The sequence below is a fragment of the Podarcis cretensis genome, assembly GCF_951804945.1.
Source record: "Podarcis cretensis genome assembly, chromosome: 10".
In the NCBI taxonomy this organism is placed as follows: domain Eukaryota; kingdom Metazoa; phylum Chordata; class Lepidosauria; order Squamata; family Lacertidae; genus Podarcis; species Podarcis cretensis.
This window is the reverse complement of record NC_137179.1, coordinates 2,545,170-2,564,992: the sequence shown is the minus strand read 5'-3', so window position 1 is coordinate 2,564,992 and position 19,823 is coordinate 2,545,170. Positions and strand designations below refer to the sequence as shown.

At 48.7% G+C, this 19,823-nt stretch overlaps 1 protein-coding gene across 11 annotated transcripts in view; it reads left to right on the top strand.

The window, feature by feature from the left end:
* The window catches only part of SHANK3 (SH3 and multiple ankyrin repeat domains 3), a 494,453-nt gene that overhangs the window by 253,865 nt on the left and 220,765 nt on the right, over nt 1-19,823 (top strand). For all 11 annotated transcript variants that reach the window (XR_013842778.1, XR_013842779.1, XM_079992132.1 and 8 more), the window contains one exon: nt 3,067-3,406. Coding sequence is in view for 9 of the 11 variants with exons in the window: in XM_079992132.1 (XP_079848258.1) it covers nt 3,067-3,406 (340 nt within the window). In the remaining 2 variants the exon portion in view is untranslated. The remainder of the gene's footprint in view (nt 1-3,066; nt 3,407-19,823) is intronic.

The following is a 19,823-nucleotide window of genomic DNA, read 5'->3' as shown; positions in this document are numbered from 1 at the left end:
CCCTTGGGAAGGTTCAAGAAAAGTGATGGGCGGGGGGCGACTGCTCCCACCATTCCTCCTTATTCCAGGCCCTGACAATATCTTTGGCCTATAGGCAGAGTAACACCCCCCTAACACCCCCCTGCCTTTGCCGAGGTAGCAAGTATGTCAGGGAGATGGGTTTCCGCTTAGCCTTGACATTCCGATGTCCTGAATCAGGGCCCCATTTAGGTTCGATGAAGCCCTAAGCTACTGAAGGTAATGAGGCCCTTGATATGTCCAGCTGTCCTTTGTCAACAACAAATTGTGGCTGGTTGTTTTTTTTTTTGTTGTTTTTTTTTTTTGTGTGTGTGTGTGTGTGTTGAATATACCTATATGGTCATTGATGGACCTAATAGGTATCTAAAGCCATTTGCACATGTTGCAACCAGTCCATGCAGAATGTAGGCACCCTATATATAGAAATGAGCAAACCAGTGATATTTTAGGGAGCAGGCGGGGCCCATGACTTACATCACAGGAGCCTACACAACACAAGACACTGTTGCTGTATGTAGGTTTCATTTTATTTGTTTTTATCTTATATTTTGGAAATGTACATCCAGTATTTTTTTCCTTTAAATTTTTTGGGGGCCCCCAAGAGAGTGGGGCCCCTAAGCTAGATTTTGTTTAGCTTATACGTAAATCTGGCACTGTCCTGAATGCAGGAAGACTCTTAACAACAGAGATCATTTCTTTCCTGTGCAGCAGCAGCTGTATGGCTGGGGAATGAGAAGGGTGTGGCAGAATAGCAACCTTTTAAGTGGGCAGGAGTTTGCTGCAACCAGCTCCAGGTGGTGCATTGCATACTGGCACAAGTTGGCATTTTATGGGAATGCTGCTCCCATGGGTGTCTAACACACACACTCCCAGTCTGGTACTATTGATGGCTCTGCTCTGCCTCCACAGTCAAGAGCAGCCATGCTTCTGAATCCCAGTTGCTGGAAACTTCCCTAAACAGGGCTGCCTTCAGATGTCTTCTAAAAGTTGGATAGTTCTTTATTTCCTTGACATCTGATGGGAGGGCGTTCCACAGGGCGGGCGCCACCACCGAGAAGGCCCTGTGCCTAGTTCCCTGTAACCTCAGTTCTCACAGGGAGGGATCCACCAGAAGGCTCTCGGAGCTGGACCTCAGTGTCTGAGCAGAATGATGGGGGTGGAGACGCTCCTTCAGGTCTACTGGGCCAAGGATGTTTAGGGCTTCAAAGGTCAGCACTTTGAATTGTGCCTGGAAACGTACTGGGAGCCAGTGTAGGTCTTTCAGGACCGGTGTTATATGGTCTCGGTGGCTGCTCCCAGTCACCAATCTGGCTGCCACATTCTGGATTAGTTGTAGTTTCTGAGTCACCTTGAAAGGTAGCCCCATATAGAGCGCTATGCAGTAATCCAAGCAGGTGCCACCACCGAGAAGGCCCTGTGCCTGGTTCCCTGTAACCTCACTTCTTGCATGGAGGGAACTGCCAGAAGGCCCTCAGAGCTGGACCTCAGGGTCCGGGCTGGATGGTGGAGGTGAAGATGCTCCTTCAGATCTACTGGGCTGAGGCCATTTAGGGCTTTCAAGGTCAGCACCAACACTTGGAATTGACTGTGCTTCGTCCTTCATAGTTGGATGCAATAAATGCTTCTGGATCCCAGCTACCGGAAACCACAGGAGGGGAGAATGTTGTGCTCAGATCCTGCTTGTGGGTTTCCCATTGGTCACTGTGAGAACAGGATGCTGGACTGGATGGGCCATTGGCGTTGCATATTATGTCCCTAGAAACGAGAGAAGGTTGGAAGCAGAAACAGTTATTTGCAGCCTGCTTACTGAGAGTGACATTTATCACGCGCGGTCCGATATCCGCTGTAGCTCTGAGAAACTGGCACCGACAATTTGTGGCTGAAACGAAAGCAGTGTTCACATCCCTTGGGCTGCATTTAAATCCTCTCCATACCTGGAGTTTTAGGTCATTGTTTTAATCTTTGCTGTACAGCACCCCAGGTGCCCCCTAACGGCAGAGGACACGGCAGAAAAGTTTTAAACAAACAGCTCTGCACAAATAAATAAATCATGCACCTTTAAAAGGAATATGTTCCTCTGATAGCTTTTTTAAAGGGAGCTGTCACATTCCTTGCGACAGATGTTTTCAATACCAGGAGCTGCTTCTTGGGGGCTACCCATATTCAGGTCATTTTTTCTTGAGATGCAGTGGAGGGGAAATGCAGTTTTTGTGTGAAGCCCCAGAGGGGCGTGGGAACGCCTCCTTGGTCTTTTTGCTGTGAAACTGTGGAAGCAGAGAAGGGTGGGCAGGGCTCCCGGATGGGGAGAACTGGAAAGCTGGCTGTTTAAGCTCCTGGCGTAGCAGGCAGGCAATACCTTCGCAGCACAGCCAGGTCTTGAGCTGTTCTCTGTTGCCATCAGCCTGGGAAAACTTGAGCAATCTCAGGGGGGGGAAATGGGATCTGGTTACACAGTGCAGGAATCGCATGTCTGCTTGCAGAGATGCTCTCAACCCAAGAAGGGACAGGAGTGCAGAACCAGATATGGTTCTGATCTGCCTCTCCAGATCTGCAGTGGGGGGCTTTTGTTTCTGAGTGAGGTGGTCTGCTTTGTCGTGTCCCCTGCTGCTCCCACTTCTATGAGCTGGCCAGACCCACTCCAACCAGGCTCCCCCTTATTTTTCTCCTTTGGTCAAGCAACCTCCCACTCTGGGGGAGGAGCCTGTCTTCTCCTCCTTGAGGAACTGTAGCAGGGCCTGCCTTGAATTGGCCCCACGGTTACCAATCTCTGCTCTAATTAGCAGGAGCTCACCTTAGGCTCTCCACTTCCCATTCTGCTTTGTAACATTTGTGCAATAGTGGCAGTGATCCCTTCTGGGGGGCCATTTACATCTCACCAGTCCTCCAGCAGTCCTCTTAGTAGGCGAAGTCAAAGTGCATTGGAGTTAACTTAGCAGCCCTAAGGCGAATTGAAGCGCGTTGCTTTTTGTGTCATCGAACGCCGATGGGCGGAGCTGATGTCGCTAATTCATCCCGGGTCTCCCCTCCTTTTCTCTCTCTCCCCTGCAGTGCCTTTTAGAGAAACTCCCAGCTACACGAAGAGGAGGCGGATCATCGGCACGGGCGGCCTCTCCTCCCCCCGCCTGCTGCAGCGGTCTGCCAGCGACAACAATTTGAAGTCCGAGAGCCGCCCGTCCTACTCCCCAGTGCCCTCGCTCCGCGGCCTGCCCCAACAGCTGCTGGCTCAGATGCAGGAAGCCGCTGTCGGGGTGGGGTTGGGGGACAGCAGCCTGGTGAGCACGAGCAGCTCCCGGAGCGCCCACAGCCGCTCCCCATCGCTGCAGCGCGTGCGGGAAGAGAAGGAGGCCGATGCCCACACACTCAGGAGAAGCAGCCGCGGCAAGGCCAGGTGAGAGAAGCCACGCGACAGAGGGAGGAAAGGGGGGGACCCCCTCGGACCACCCAGGGTCACACACAACTGCTTCCTGGCTGACTTGGCTGCTTCCTGGGGGGGCATGAAGGAAGTTCTGGTGGTGGCCGAGTTCCTCTGGGGGTCCGCAAGCTGGGGAGAGGGCTCCAGCCACATTTGTGGTTCTAATGTGGGAGGGGTGGGCTGGCCAGTGGCGCTGCTGAAATGCTGGACAGCTCCCTCTTCTCCCTCAGGGGTCTGCATCTATCCCTTCCATTGACTGGCGCCTCTGAGGATGGGGGAGCTGTCCAGCGTGCTGAAGGCAGGCTGCCTTAAAGGCCTGTCCTCCCCTCCGAGGGAGGTGGGTACCTCTGCTGCCCGTCTCCCCTCCCTCCAGACCCAATCTGATCAATGCAAGCTTCTGGGTCCATCGTGATACTTGCCAACCGCCAAGGGGTGGGTCTTGAAAGCGATCCACAGTGGTGTATTTCAGACTATGAACCAACACAATGGCCAACTGGGTGTTCCCCTCGTCTACATTGGGTCAAGTTTTTGGTGGGGTGAGAAAGCGATCGCGCGGGGGAGATTCTGGGGAGCAGCCATTGCGCCCTTTGGCATCTTGGCAAAGTTGTGGGGACAGGGAGAGGCCATGGAAGATGGCATCTCTCATGTCCTTTTATGTAACCTTCACACGCAGGGGAAGTTGACGCAAACGGTGGTTGCAGCCAGTTGCAAGTTACACCTGCCTTGGCCAACTTGTTGCCCCCTCCCCATATGTTTTGGAAAACAGCTTTCATCAGCCCCAGCCGCTGCTGTATGGGCATTGTTGGATCTATAGGGCAACAGGTTAGCCAGTTCTGATGTATGAAATCACAGCTACGCTGTTCCAGTATCAAGAATTTCAGTGGCTGCGCCTGTACCTCCATACTGCCTGCTTTTCTCTAGCCTTTTCTGGGGCGATTGGGTGGTGTGCATGGCTATTCCTTGCTGCTTCTGACCAGTGGACCTGGGGGACAAATTAATAAGGGGTCTCAAAACCCCCTCACTTGGTATCTGGGGAGGGGAAGCGATTGCCCTTGAACTAACATGGAGAAGAATCTCTTGGGATGGTGCCTGGACAGACCTGGGAGAAGGAAGTGACCAGTCTGGACTTGTCGAGTTTCTTTCAGTATTAATAACCACCTCCGATGGTCTGTCCCAGTTTTGGTTATTAATTCCCAGCTTGGGATGGTAGCAAGCTGTTCAATGTCATGCTATGAGTGACAGGCAGCATGCCACAAAGGGCTTTGCTGGGGACAGGATGTCCTTGACACTGTGGTGCTCTGCATAGGAATGTTAAACCTATAAAAACAGAGAAAAACCCTCCCTTTCCTGTAAATGTCTTTGTCACTAGTTCCTTTTGTAATTATTCGCCCATCAGCATCACTACGTTCCCCAGAAGTTAATGCACTGTCAGGCATGTTGTTTCTTGATTAACGATTCATTACTTATTGTTAATATTATTCATTTAATTTCTATACCACTTTATATAAAGATCCCAAAGCAGTTTACTACACATTAAAGCATCAAATAAAACAACCCAGAATAAAACATTACTGAAGAAACTCAAATATACATTTAAAGCAACGTAATTAACAGGAAACTAACATGTTATCTTAAAGATTCGAAAATAAAACATTACAAAGGAGGTCAACTGCAGAATGTACATTTAACAAGGCAAACTTTTAAAAATATATCTTAAATGTTTCAAAAGAAAACATTACAGTGGTACCTCGAGTTACAGATGCTTCAGGTTACAGACTCCGCTAACCCAGAAATAGTATCTTGGGTAAAGAACTTTGCTTCAGTATGAGAACAGAAATTGTGTGGCGGCCCCATTAGCTAAAGTGTTGTTAAGAACAGTTTCAGGTTAAGAACGGACCTCCAGAACAAATTAAGTTCTTAACCCGAGGTACTACTGTACTAAAGGCAGTCAAATATAAAATGCACATTTAAAACAGCATTCTTCGCAAGAGACTAGAATATTATCTTAAGCATAGAACATTGCTGCTACGAGTGTACTAGAAGAAGCAAAGATCACCAGTATCAAAGCAATGATTCTTCAACATCAACTTCGTTGGACTGGTCATGTTGTGCACATGCCTGATGATCGTCTTCCAAAGCAACTACTCTATTCTGAACTTAAAAATGGAAAGCGTAATGCTGGTGGTCAACAAAAGATGTTTAAAGACTGTCTCAAGGCAAATCTTTAAAAATGTAGTATAAACACTGACAACTGGGAAACACTGGCCTGCGAGCGCTCCAGTTGGAGAACAGCCTTTACCAAAGGTGTTGTGGGCTTTGAAGACACTCGAACTCAGGACGCAAGGGAGAAACGTGCTAAGAGGAAGGCACGCTTGGCAAATCCACAGCGTGATCAACTCCCGTCCGGAAACCAATGTCCTCACTGTGGAAGGATGTGTGGATCTGGAACTGGCCTCCACAGTCACTTACAGACTCATTGTTAAAACTGTGTTTATGGAAGACAATCTTATTCAGCTACAAGTGATGACCAGAGAAGAAGAAGGTGGTTCATGGTCAGTGGGGGCTGTGGAAGCTCAGGCTTGATGACCTGGGTTTGCATTAAGAGACAGCCAAGACGGTCAGGACTCACCTGGTGGTAAATAACCATTTGGCAGAAATATCACTAATGGAGGACTGCGAACAAGGCGGTCCTGAAGCTCAAGAATGCTGTAGACACGGGGCATAAAAAATGCCATCAGTTTCCGACTTTAAAAAATAATAATAATCACAGAGTGCCTTCCATCCAGCCAACCTGAGGGGGCTGTCAGGCAGGCTAACACAATCCTGCACCAAGGAAAGAGAGTTGGCCCAGCATCTGTTAGCAATCCTTGAGGCTCAGGATTCCCTGGCTTAGAGACGGTGAACTGCCAGTGTCATAATCAGAATGAGCCACCAGGTGGCAGTCTGATGGAATGATGTGATTACTCGGCAAGGAAGGGAATAATTCTTATTGAGACTGATCCAACTTGGGGCAAACAGAGTAGACTGTGGCTCCCTGATGCCCCTTCCTCTTCAGAGCAGCCTTCCCCAGAAAGAACGAGCTGCATTCCAAGAGTTTGGGCTCCAAGGAGGTGTGCAGTACAGTCATAGAATCATAGAGTTGGAAGAGACCACAAGGGCCATCGAGTCCAACCCCCTGCCAAGCAGGAAACACCCTCAGAGCACTCCTGACATATGGTTGTCAAGCCTCTGCTTAAAGACCTCCAAAGAAGGAGACTCCACCACACTCCTTGGCAGCAAATTCCACTGTCAAACAGCTCTCACTGTCAGGAGGTTCTTCCTAATCATACCTTCCTAGTCATACCTCGTGTTGAGTTTGCTTCAGGTTGCGTGTTTTCAAGTTGCGTCCTACGGCGACCCAGAAATACTGGAAAGGGTTACTTCTGGGTTTCGCCACTCGCGCATGCGCAGACATGCAAAATGACGTCACACGCATGCACAGATGCGGCGAATCGCGATCCGCGTGTGCGCAGACGTTGTGAATGGGCCTCTGGAACGGATCCTGTTCACAACCGGAGGTGCCACTGTATTAAATAAAACAGCAAAATACCAGCAAAATACAAATGTTTCAAAAATAACACAGGCAAGCAACAAGGGGGAGGGGAGCGAGGAAGTATCAACACCAGTGCAATTGTATAAAAACTGAAATCCTAACTGGTAGCTAAAATTATTTGCCATCCGATTAAACCAGGTTAAAATTAAAGATGTTGAAATAACATAAATATGTCAGAAGGTCTGGGAGAGTGAGAAGGTTTTTGGCACAAAAATGACATTGCAGCAGGAACCAGGTGAGGCTCTTGGGGGAGAGCATTTGACAAAGAAGGCTCCCTCTCTCCTGTTAACAATCTGAGGGCTCCCTTGGACAAAAAACAAGGACACCAGCCAGGAAAACCAGAGCAGAACAGCAGCCAGTAGGCTTGGTCTTGATGGAAGACTGTCGTGACAGGACTCCCACTTGCCACCAGGTGGAACAAGATGGAAGCCCCAAACAAAAGAGAACCCAAACTTTTATTAGTTGCTAATCCCCATGTTACAGCCCCCCCCCCGAATACATCACTAATACATCACAGTTACATCATGAAAGGGGAGGTCTGGTGGCAGTGATCTGAGCATCCTGGACCCTGCCCCATGGTTCCCCTTGCCCTCCACCAAACACCCATGGAGTGTAACAAAAGAGATATTTTCATTTCCCTGTTTCCCAGCCAAGTCAATCACACCCTTTTGTCTTCATCTGGGTTTGTTATTTCTGGAATGGATACCTGTCTGGCACTCAGGTATCAGGATGCCGGGGATTGCGTGGCGAGTTCCCGCCCCCACCAGGATAAATAAAGACACAAGACACCGTAATGTAAGGTTAATTGGGCGAATTAGGCCACAACTTTATTGAATTCAGGAATGAGAGGCATTGGCATAGGCATTGGTCCTAACGACTATCCGGCTCCAGCCCATTTGCTGGAGACACGGGGAAGGGTTAACCTTATATCGGGGGAGACTCCCGCGAGGCACGTCGACTAGGAGCTCCCCCGGGTCACCGCTCTGGGGCGTGCCTTTGGCCCACACCTCCATAGGCTTCGGACAGGGCAACGCCCCCCAGGGTCCTTTAACGGACCACCCTTCACTCGCTGGGGGGAGGTGATGGCGATCCTCCCCCCCACGCATCGTCTTAACCCCTTCTTACCAATGCCTACCACCAATGCCGAGAAGTTGTGACGAGCTGCTACGAGGTAGGCGAAAAACCAAAAGGCCCGAAATTGCCAATTGGGAAAAATTCCTACCATGCCCCTTGCGGCGACAGACCGGAGTCCATAGCAAAGTCAAAGACCTACCTAAGCCAAAACCTACTTAAAGGGAGGGAGGGTGGGAAAACGTGGGGGCGAGCCGGCGAAAAGAGTGTGAGCCCCCTCCGCGCCGGCCCTAAATAGGGCAAGCCACGCCCCCCGCCGACCAGCTGATTGGCTGGCTGGGGGGCGGGCCCGACGGGGATTCCCCTGCTCTCACGGGGGCTGGAACCAGCCCCCGCGCACGTGGGGTGGGCGTGAAGCCCGCAACCCTACCTCCTGGGGCAGGCCCGGAAGTGGCTTTATCACTCAGGGAGAGGGGCTGCTGAGCAGCTGAGCTCACATCTCTATACAAATTTCTGAAGTTTTCCCAGTGAGCCAGTACATAGAGACATTTATCAGTGAATTCCTACATTTTGTATTGTGCACAGAGGCCCTTTGAATAGATAGGAAGAAACTGTGATGAAGTGTTTTGTGGGGACAAATCACAAAAGTGATTGTGCTGATTTTGGTAGTGGGCTGCATGTGCATGATATCTGCTGGAGGGGCAACCCCCCCCCCCAACCTATACATAAATTCCTGCAACAGGACATGCAGGAAGAGATGTTCCGTTGGGTAACCTTTTGTGCTACTTAAAATCTTAGTCCAGGAAACTCTGTTGAAATGCTTGTGAAGTAAATCACTTTGATCCAGAGTGGGCAGAAGATCTCTGGGCGATTTGTGTAAATTGGCAAGAGTTTCTGGCTGCCGGTTGTTCAACAATAGGAATGACAAAAGGGGCTGCTGCAGCGCAGAAAACTTGGGTAAAGTGGGAGTGGAAGGACTGTGAGCAAACTCCTGGCTTTGGTATGTGCTCGGAGACACCCTGTTCTTTAATTCTGTGTCTTTTGTACCTGGCTTTGATGGATAGATCCTGGGGTTCTCATAAGAAAACCACACAGTCGATGCCATCAGCCTGAAGTCTGCCCACACCTGTTATGATCCCTCTCTGAATGCACTGATGGCGGTAACAGAGGCAGGATGCTTGCCCAGATATGGGACCTCCTCTCCATTTGAGTAGTGGGATATTCTGGAGTAAGGGGCTTCCTCTACCAGGTAGAAATTAAAAGGCCATGGGGTGGTTTGTTTTTATGGCAAAATAGGATGTTCTTCCCTCTATGGTTGTGGGGCTCTTTTTCCCCCTGTTGACAGAGACAACTCAGAAACCTGCTGATGACACCCAAATCAGTGAGCCTTTTCCCCAATGGCTTCCTTGCTGCCCTCAAGGTCAACAGCTTCCCTCATACACTGAAACACCCTTTGGAGTAAATAATAATCATTGTAAAAAATACAAAGCTTGTCTCTGCTGTTCTGCTTCCTATTCTGGGGGACCAACGTGGTTGCTAAGATCTTCAAAGGGATCTTAGCAACCGTGTTAGCCCCACCGAGCAAGAAGCAAAGTGTGGATGTTGTTTTTAAACCCAACCGTCGTTTAAGAAACAGGAGGCAAAGTGGTTGAGTTGTGCAGAAATCTTCCTGCAGCCTCTGGAAAGATTCTGTGTAAATTGGAATGGAGCCACCTGCCCTTGTAAGTCATGGCTCCGTGGTCGATCACTCACTTTGCAGGCAGAAGGTGTCGGGGATCAGTTCCTAGTGGTATTAAGGGAAGGGCTGAGAAGGCTAGATCCTCTGAGCTCCGGAGCCCAGAGGGGCAGAGGCGTTCCATGGGCTCGTTGGCAGGATGGTTGCAAGTCAGCATAATGCACCTGCATGTCATCATATCAACAGGCCTGCCTGGTTTATTTCTTCTTGTGGGACTAGTTGATCCGGATGGAGGCAGCGTGGTGTAGCAGTTAGTGTCAGAGTTGGACTAGGAACTGGGAGAGACCAGGGCTCCAATCTCCACTTGGCCATGAAGCTCACTGCCAGTCACTGCCTCTAAGTCTAACCTGCCTCACAGGGCTGTTGTGGGCATGAAATAAGGAGGAGTGGAGGACCATGCACACCACCTTGCGCTCCTGGGAGAAAATGGTGGGATCTAAATGCAATAAGTACGTAAGTCAATAATAAACAGCGAAGTTTGGGGTTTGTAAAAATACATTCAGATTAGGAGAATGAATTTCTTTCTTTTAAATATTTTTCAATTACCGTATTTTTCACGCTATAAGACGCACCAGACCATAAGACGCACCTAGTTTTTGGAGGAGGAAAACAAGAAACAAAATATTCTGAATCTCAGAAGCCAGAACAACGAGGGATTGCTGCGCAGTGATCCCTCTTGCTGTTCTGGCTTCTGGGATAGCTGCGCAGCCTGCATTCGCTCCATAAGATGCACACATTTCCCCTTACTTTTTAGGAGGGAAAAAGTGAGTTATAGAGCAAAAAATACGGTAGTTTTTTCTTTTCAAAAGGAAAGAAAAAGGTTATACACTATTCTGCAAAATACAATGTTATCAAACAGGATCTGGCAACGGGAGAATGCGAGAACTAACCACGTCGCACGTGTGCGTCTCCTGTGTCACTCATATTCTGAGCCATCTCTGACGTTTCTGCTGGACCAAGTCAGAGGCTCTGCAGCCCTTCCTTGGCGTTTCTCAGCCTGTTCCCAAGAGGTTTCCAGGGACCCTCGGGGAACTTTGCAGGAGCCATTCGTTTTCTCGATCTGCGGTGGCCTTTGGCATCCCTTGCCATGCTGGAGCTCTGTGGCAAAGTGATAAAGCGTTTACATCCAATAGAGAGAAGCTGCAGCTTGGAAGAGAACATATCAAAAAGTGGGGAATCACCTCCAGGACCCCATTCCCTAGTCCAACCTTCCCCAACCAGGTTCTCCCCAGATCTTTTGAACCATCAGGTCTAGCCATCTTGCCTATGCTTGGAAAGGGTGGCCAGGATTCTCACTCCTTTGAGTAGGCAGGGCCCAGCAAAATGCATTGCTCTCCAACCTTTCCCTTTCCTCTTCTGGAGGATTTCTGCCAACCATCCTTCCCCCTCATTCCTCTTGTTCACTCAGACCTTCAGTTGGTGCTCCCCCCCCCAAAAAAAAAGCAGCGGTGGAAAACCTTGGGGTTTTATTTTTAATATTCTCTCGCCCATCCCCAGAGGCCCCACCATAATCAAGTGCCTGTCTCTGGCTGTTTGCGTGTGTGTTTGTTAGTCATGTGAATTAATTTCCTCGCCCGCCCACAATCCATTTATTGAATTTCAACCACAGGAGTCAGAAGCCGGTCTCGGAAATGGCCTCTCTGCCTCAAGGCAGAGGTGCTCTGTGCGGGGGGGGGGGCACCCTCCCACCGGCAGCCCCACACCCCACCCATCCCAGAATCTCACCGGCAGCAGCCCCACACCCCAACCATCCCAATGGGGGCCTGATCCACCTTTTCATGATGCAATAAAATGAGAGACCTGCAGCTGGTGAGAAGCAGTGCCTTGAACCTTCTCCACCCCTCCTGCCCTCGCCCACCTTGCTTCTTCTCCAGAAAAAAAACATTCTCACTCATCTCTGCCCATGTGTTGGCAATAACAGTGGCTATTGCTTTGTGGAGGGCTGGGGGAGTGCAGAACCACCCGTCTCCCCCCTAGCAATGCACATGAGCCAAGGGTGCTACAATGCCACCTGCTCACATAGAATCATAGATTTGTAGAGTTGAATGGGACCCCCAAGGGTCATCAAGCCCAACCCCCTGTGATGCAGGAATTTCCACTAAAACATCCATGACAGATGGCCATCGAGCCTCTGCTTAAAAACCTCCAAGGAAGGAGAGTCCACCATCTCTTGTGGGTGACCGTTCCAGTGGTCAGAATAATAATAATAATATTTCATTTATACCCCACCCTTCCCTGTTCAGAAAACCGGGCTCAGGGCGGCTAACAACAAATTTAAAACACTTAATTGAAGTGTTTTAAATACAGTATAAAGCATGAATAACAATAACTTCAGAATTCAAAAATCAGTTTAGGGGGGAAATCCATCCAATAAACATTAGATGATCACCAGGGCTAGCTGGCTAAGTTAGTCCTATCTGGGCCAGCAAGGAGACCAGGGGAGAATTAGCTGTGGGATCCCAGAGCGGGTGATCTTCATAAAAAGGGGAGAGGGAAGGGAGGAAGGGGAATAAAAGATCAGGCTAAGTTCAAATAGAAAGCAAGGCGGAATAGCTCTGTCTTACAGGCCTACCGGAAGGAGGTTAAATCCTGCAGGGCCCTGGTCTCATGGGACAGAGCATTCCACCAGGACGGAGCCATCACTGAGAAGGTCCTGGCCCTGGTGGATAGTCTGACTTCCTTAGGGACCTCTAAACTAAGAATCTGATGTTTGGTCAGAATCTCCTTTCTTGTAAGCTGAAGCCATTGGTTCGAGTTCTACCATCTGGAACAGAAGAAAACAAGCTTTCTCCACCTTCCATGGTTAGACATTTACCTCTTCTCCTAGGAGGGACACTGTGTGAGCCAATACAAATAGCATTCTCCAAACTAACGCTTCTTTAGGGAGAATGCAAAGGCCAGAGGGCAGCCTCTGAGCCCATCAGAAACTGTTCTCACTTCTTTCTTGTCAATAATAATAATAATAATAATATTTATACCCAGCCTCTTCGCCTGACATTGACTCAAGGCGGCTTACAGATAAAAATAAGAACAGCTAAAAAACATAGAAAAAAATCCTTTAAAAAGAAATTAAACGTGGATAGAATTAAAACTCTCTATATACATTTTAAAGAACCATACAAATAATTGCAATAACAACAGCCTGGCAGCCAAATCATTATCTTCCCCCACATCTCGTGTTAAGTGTACCAAGGTTTCAGCGCCACAAGCTCAATGCAAAACAAGATTAATAGCTCATACAATCTTTGCACAGATATCATTACTGCTGTTACTGCTATTATTTCATATTAGGGTTGTCGCCCAATAAATGGAAATCTTAGCTGATTAATTGCATGAGTCTTTCTCGGTTGATCAATTGATTAAATTTTCCTACTTGTACATGTGAGAAAACAACAGCCCCTGTGGTTCTGTAGCCGAAAGACCAGCTCCCCAGGTGAGGCTGGCAAGACAGCAGCAAGGGAAGCAAATGGCTTTTTATTGTGTGTGTTTTATACTTTCTGTACTTATTGCTGCGGTGGGACGCGGGTGGCGCTGTGGGTAAAACCTCAGTGCCTAGGACTTGCCGATCGCATGGTCGGCAGTTCGAATCCCCGTGGCGGGGTGCGCTCCTGTCGTTCGGTCCCAGCGCCTGCCAACCTAGCAGTTCGAAAGCACCTCCGGGTGCAAGTAGATAAATAGGGACCGCTTACCAGCGGGAAGGTAAACGGCGTTCTGTGTGCTGTGCTGGCTCACCAGATGCAGCTTGTCACGCTGGCCACGTGACCCAGAAGTGTCTGCGGACAGCGCTGGCCCTTGGCCTCTTAAGTGAGATGAGCGCACAACCCTAGAGTCTGGCAAGACTGGCCCGTACGGCCAGGGGTACCTTTACCTTTACCTTTACTTATTGCTGCTGTTGTTATTGTTATTATTATTATTTATTCTAAAGCACCTAACATCTACGAGAATGGGAAAGGACTATAATGATAGCCATAATTGCCATCATCAGAAGTGTTGTGCTTACAGCTGTTGTGGTTTTCGGGTTGCGGGGTTTTCACTGGGAATTAAGTAATCCAAGCAGCCTTGGAAGCAAAGAATCCTTCCGCTGGTTTTCTGCAAATGCTTTGACTTGTGTCTACATGGAACAGAGCCTCATCATGGATACAGACATGGGGTTTGGGGTGTCTCTCTGCACTTGCTGTGTGACTGTTCAGGGAGGCAGAAGAGGATATGTTGTTTATTAATATCCTTCCTAACTTGCGCTAGCAAGTTCTGTAACTTAGCAGAGTTTTACATTCCCCTTTTAGGGAAGTTTTTAATGTGTGACATTTTAATGTATTTTTAATCTTTGTTGGAAGCCACCCAGAGTGGCTGGGGAAACCCAACCAGATGGGCGGGGTACAAATAATAAATATTATTATTATTATTATTATTATTATTATTATTATTATTATATTAGATGCACAGCAGGTAGCTGGATGCAGGCTTGTTTAAGCCTCTTAATATCAGTTTCCTGGTAATTCCCCTTAAATCCCCCTTAAAAGAATAAACACGCCACAATCTGGTGTAAAGTAAATAAAAGAAGTTTACTCACACATTCAGTTCACAGTCCAACCCCCTGCTCTGCAGGAATCTTGAGTAGATCATCCAAGGCTGGTGACCACCCAACCCATGTTTGGAAACTTCCAAGGAGGAGAGCCCACTGCCTTCTGAGGCAGCCCGTTCCACTGTCAAAAACAGCTCTTACTGTCAGGAAATATTCCCTGGCCAAGTCATAAAACCTTGGGAGCTGCTTCTCCACGTAAGTGCTGAGATATCACGTCTCCTCGCTTTAGCAGCAGGGTTGCTAGCCTTGGTCCTGAAACCCACCTGCCTGTTTGGAGCTTGGTATCTCCAGCCTGGAGGGCACAAGGAGAAGGGGACGACAGAGGACGAGATGGTGGGATAGTGCTCTTGAAGCTACCAACATGAGTTTGACCAAACTGCGGGAGGCAGTGGAAAACAGGAGTGCCTGGCGTGCTGTGGTCCATGGGGGTCACAAAGAGTCGGAGATGACTAAATGACTAAACAACAACAATCTCCAGCCTAGTTTAGGGTCCTGATTGTTCACATGCTTCCCCCAACTTTAGCCGTGCCTCTTAGCACCTCACCTGAGCCTTTGCTTCTCTATGGCGGGGTATGTGATGGGTCAGGCGGACACATGGGTGGAATGGGCAACAGCTTGTCCAACCTGGAGATGGTGATGCAGCAGGTTTCCATTACTTCACCATTACTTGGATCCGTTGGGATATGGTTTAGGACCTTACTTCAGTAGTGTGTCCCTGGGCGATCCTTTTCCTTTTCTTGCTTCCATATGACTGAATGGCTGCCATGTTACCTTCTGTGCTTGCTGCTGTTGTTGCTGGGAGATGGCAAAAGCCAAGGCTGTCTCCAGAAAGTGGCACGACTAGGCCCTTGCCCGGGCCCCAAGACCAGCAAAGGACCACCCACCGTTGCCGCTTTGCACAGACTATCCATAAGAAGAAGGCACAGCTTAAGAGAATTCTCAGTTGCCACGAACTGCCTCTTCCAGGGTATGGGAGCCAGTGAGTGCCACGCTCAAGAGCCCCCTTTCTGGGGGAGGGGGAGCCCTGGAGCTAATACTGGCAAAGCCTGTCTTCCTCCAAGCCCTGACACCAGGTCACTTGAGAGGCATTTTGCAAATAAATAAATAAATGCAGTATTTGCTGCCCTCTGCAGCTGGAACAATTATTTCCAGGGCTGTGCTGGCAACATAACTAAGCCAAGCAGTGCTGTAGTGGTTAAGAGCGGTGGACTTGTAATCTGGTCAACCGGGTTCGCTTCCCTGCTCCTCCACATGCAGCTGCTGGGTGACCTTGGGCTAGTCACACTTCTCTGAAGTCTCTCAGCCCCACTCACCTCAAAGAGTGTTTGTTGTGGGCAAGGAAGGGAAAGGAGATTGTTGGCCGCTTTGAGGTAGGTTAGAATGAGAGACTGTGGCTGACCCCCAAGGTCCCCCGTGAGCTTCAGGGTTGAGTGGGGATTTGAACCCTGTTCTCATGTTGCCACCCTCCGGACCACTCGGGGAGGAGGCACACGAAGAAGGGCCTCAGAATATGATCTCAGGGTCATCATAGGTTCTTAATGCTAGGTAAAGGTAAAGGGACCCCTGACCATTAGGTCCAGTCCCGGACGACTCTTGGGTTGTGGTGCTCATCTTGTTTTTTTGGCCGAGGGAGCCGGCATACAGCTTCCGGGTCATGTGGCCGGCATGACTAAGCCACTTCTGGTGAACCAGAGCAGCGCATGGAAATGCCGTTTACTTTCCCGCCAGAGCGGTACCTATTTATCTACTTGCACTTTGACGTGCTTTCGAACTGCTAGGTTGGCAGGAGCAGGGACCGAGCAACGGAAGCTCATCCCATCGCGGGGATTTGAACCGCTGACTTTCTGATCAGCAAATCCTAGGCTCTGTGGTTTAACCCACAGTGCCACCCGCGTCCCTTGAGACTCCTTAGGGTTGCGATAAAGCGGGATATCAAATGCAAACTCCTCCTCTTCTTTACTGAGGATTCTAATCTTTTGAGAGTGATTGGTAGAACAAGGTGCAGTTAGAGCTTTCTTTCCCAATGTGGGCTGTGGCATAGCAAGGGGTTCTGGGGCATGTGATTCAGCCATTTGGAACAGCAGAAAGATTTGCCCTGGTCAGGAAATCATCCTCTTGTGGAAATCACTTCAGTTGGGTGTGCAGGTGAAGTGACGCTTCATTGTTTCTTTACCAAAGCGCCATCATTTCTCAGCTGCTTTCACAAAGGGGCACTCCGATTAAAATCTCACTTAGAATTCACTTTCGTAGCAAATGAGAAATGGGCTAATTGTTTATGCAAACCAATTCATTCCTCCTGCCCTGGGCAGAACTGCTCGATTCATCTTAGGAAGTGGGTAACTCTCACATTTAAGTGGGGGAGGGTGCAAAATGGCTTGTTTTTATTTATGCATTTGTTTGTTCCGCTAAAGATCTAGAGCAGGGGTTCTCAAACTGTGGGTCCCCAGATGTTGTTGGACTACAACTCCCATCATCCCTGAGCTCTGGCCTTGCTAGCTAGGGGTGATGGGAGTTGTAGTTCAACAGCATCTGGGGACCCACAGGTTGAGAAAGGCTGATCTAGAGCATCGCTGTGAGTGTTGTCAATTCCATAAATTAACTTTAGGTTCAGGAGTGCCAACAGCAGCATGTGTGGCTTGTGTCAGGTTTTGGGGGGAGCCCAAGACCCCCTTCTTCAAATGGCTGACTTTCTCAGGGAAGTGGCTCTCTGTACAGAAGCAACAATTTGTTGTGGACTTTGGGCCCATCCCTACTGCTTCCCAGAGGCCAAAAAAACCATCACCAAGAGTGAATTAAAAACCTTGGTTGAGTGGGCAGTGGGAGATGTTGATTCCCTATTCCCTGAGCATGCAGACTTGAGCGTCCAGTTGAAGGCTACCAGACTTTCTGAGTTCCGTTCCCTGGAGAGAAGTCCAGATTTGGCCTTCCTGCAGCTCAACTGGTCCAGCCTTGGAAGCCTGGGAAACAAGCATTCAAATGCCATTTTGTCATTAAACGGGCCCAACTGGGGGTGTCAGTGCCAGACTTCTCAAAGCAGCTCCCTCCCTAGGAGTAAGTGATGCTTCACGTCTCTGCTCTGTCAGGCTTCGGTTGAGGCATCCCTAGAAGGTCCAAGTCACTGAAATATTTTATTATTATTATTATTTTGGTCACAGACCAGTTCCAGCCCACATACAATATCGAGGAAGTCATAAAACATGATAGGGATACATTTGAATTTGCAATTAGGTCTAGCAGGGACACTACAGGTATAGCAACAGTTAAAATATATATATAAGTTAAAACTTAGTCACTAACGTATAACCTAAAATTATCATTTAAGGCCTTACTCATTACAATAGCACAGCTTGTTTCCTAAGTTTTATGGCAATCGCACATAATTTGTCTACCCTTAACGTGATCTCAGGATCCTTGTCCTCTACCAGGGATTTTAGACACTGAAGTCCGGATTCATTTGGAGATTTTTGCATAGCAGGGGTAATAAATACCGAATGTCTATCCCCGTAGAAACGGCAGCATAACAAGGCATGAGAGACAGTTTCTACCTCCATCCAGCCACAGGGGTAGACTCGTTCCGCGTACGGTTTACCCTCGACTCTGCCCTCCAATAAGGCAGATGGCAGCACGTTGAATCTAGTGAGGGTAAATAATAATAATAATAATAATAATAATAATAATAATAATAATAATAATAATAATAATTTATTATTTATACCCCGCCCATCTGGCTGGGCCTCCCCAGCCACTCTGAGCAGCTTCCATAAAAACCAAAAATACAGTAAAATATCACATGTTAAAAACTTCCCTAAACAGGGCTGCCTTAAGATGTCTTCTGAATGTCAGGTAGTTGTTTATCGCTTTGACATCTGCTGGAAGGGCATTCCACAGGGCGGGTGCCACTACCGAGAAGGCCCTCTGCCTGGTTCCCTGTAGCTTTGCTTCTCACAATGAGGGAACTGCCAGAAGGCCCTCGGCGCTGGACCTCAGCATCCGGGCAGAATGATGGGTGTGGAGACGCTCCTTCAGGTATACTGGACCGAGGCCGTTTAGGGCTTTAAAGGTCAGCACCAACACTTTGAAATGACCGTCTGTATTTAGGTATTTGTAATTTTGACAGATAATTTGCTGGGGTAAATCCTCTCCCATTATCTTTTATTGCTGGGTGTTTATTCATCTTGCTCACGTGGCTTTGCAGTTCCACATCCCAAATTCGTTGGCAGATTATTGCTCTAGCTTTCTCATAACCTACAACTATCAGGGCCTGTGGGGAAAACCCCAAGCCACTTAGCTTTTCATACAGTGTAGCTTTCCATTTGGATTGGGAGGAATCCAGTAGGGTTAAGGGTGCCAACCCAACAGGGGAAAAAGTGCTGGATTGATCAAAGCAGGATTGATAAAAAATACGGTACCTTTTGTGGAGTTTGGTGGTTAATGGGTAGTTTGGTGGTTAATTCGTAGAAGTCCCTCCCAGGCACAGGGCATACCAGAGGTTAACCCATTAACCACCAAACTCCACAAAAGGTACCGTATTTTCCACTCTATAAGAAGCACCAGACCATAAGACACACCTAGTTTTTGGAGGAGGAAAACAAGAAAAAAAATATTCTGAATCCCAGAAGCCAGAACAGCAAGAGGGATCGCTGCGCAGTGATCCCTCTTGTTGTTCTGGCTTCTGGGATAGCTGCGCAGCCTACATTCTCTCCATAAGACGCACACACATTTCCCCTTGCTTTTTAGGAGGAAAAAAGTGTGTCTTATAGAGCGAAAAATGCGGTAAGTTTTAACCAATAATGGATCTTCAGTATCCATATCCAAGCGCTAACAGGGATTTGCCTGACCTCCCGGCGGACAGCTCCCTGCAAGTGATGCTTCAAGTCTCTGCCCTGTCAGGCTTTGGTTGAGGGAGGCATCTTTAGAAGGTCCAAGTCCCTCTTGGCATCTTCGCTCTCCAAGTATGTCACCTGTAGAGAAAGGGGACCAAGCAGCCCTCTGCTTGTGGGGTTGAAGTGGGTGGTGGTGGGGCTTCTGTGAGATTTGGAGCTTTTGAGCAGGTTGAACAGGTGGCTGCTGCCTCAGAGAGACCCGATCCTGGCAAGGGAGGAGGAGGCCTGCCGTTCGAACGTCAGCCTGGAAGCAGGATACAATGTTCTGCTCCCACAGGGTGCTGGAAAGGCAAACTCCTCTCTCTTGTGGCGCGTGATGGCGGATTGACTTTGTGAAATCTTTCCCAGGGAGGCGGGGAGATGGAGCGGAGGTGTTGTTCTTCACAGGCCTTGTTTGGCCATCTGTCTGTCCTCCATTTGGTATGGTGTGAAGCTGACAGATTCTACCTTGCAGCTCGAAAGGGGGGGTTGGGGAAGGGACCAGAAGAAAGCCATCTCTCAGGTGTTTTTTACCACCCAAAGCATGAAAA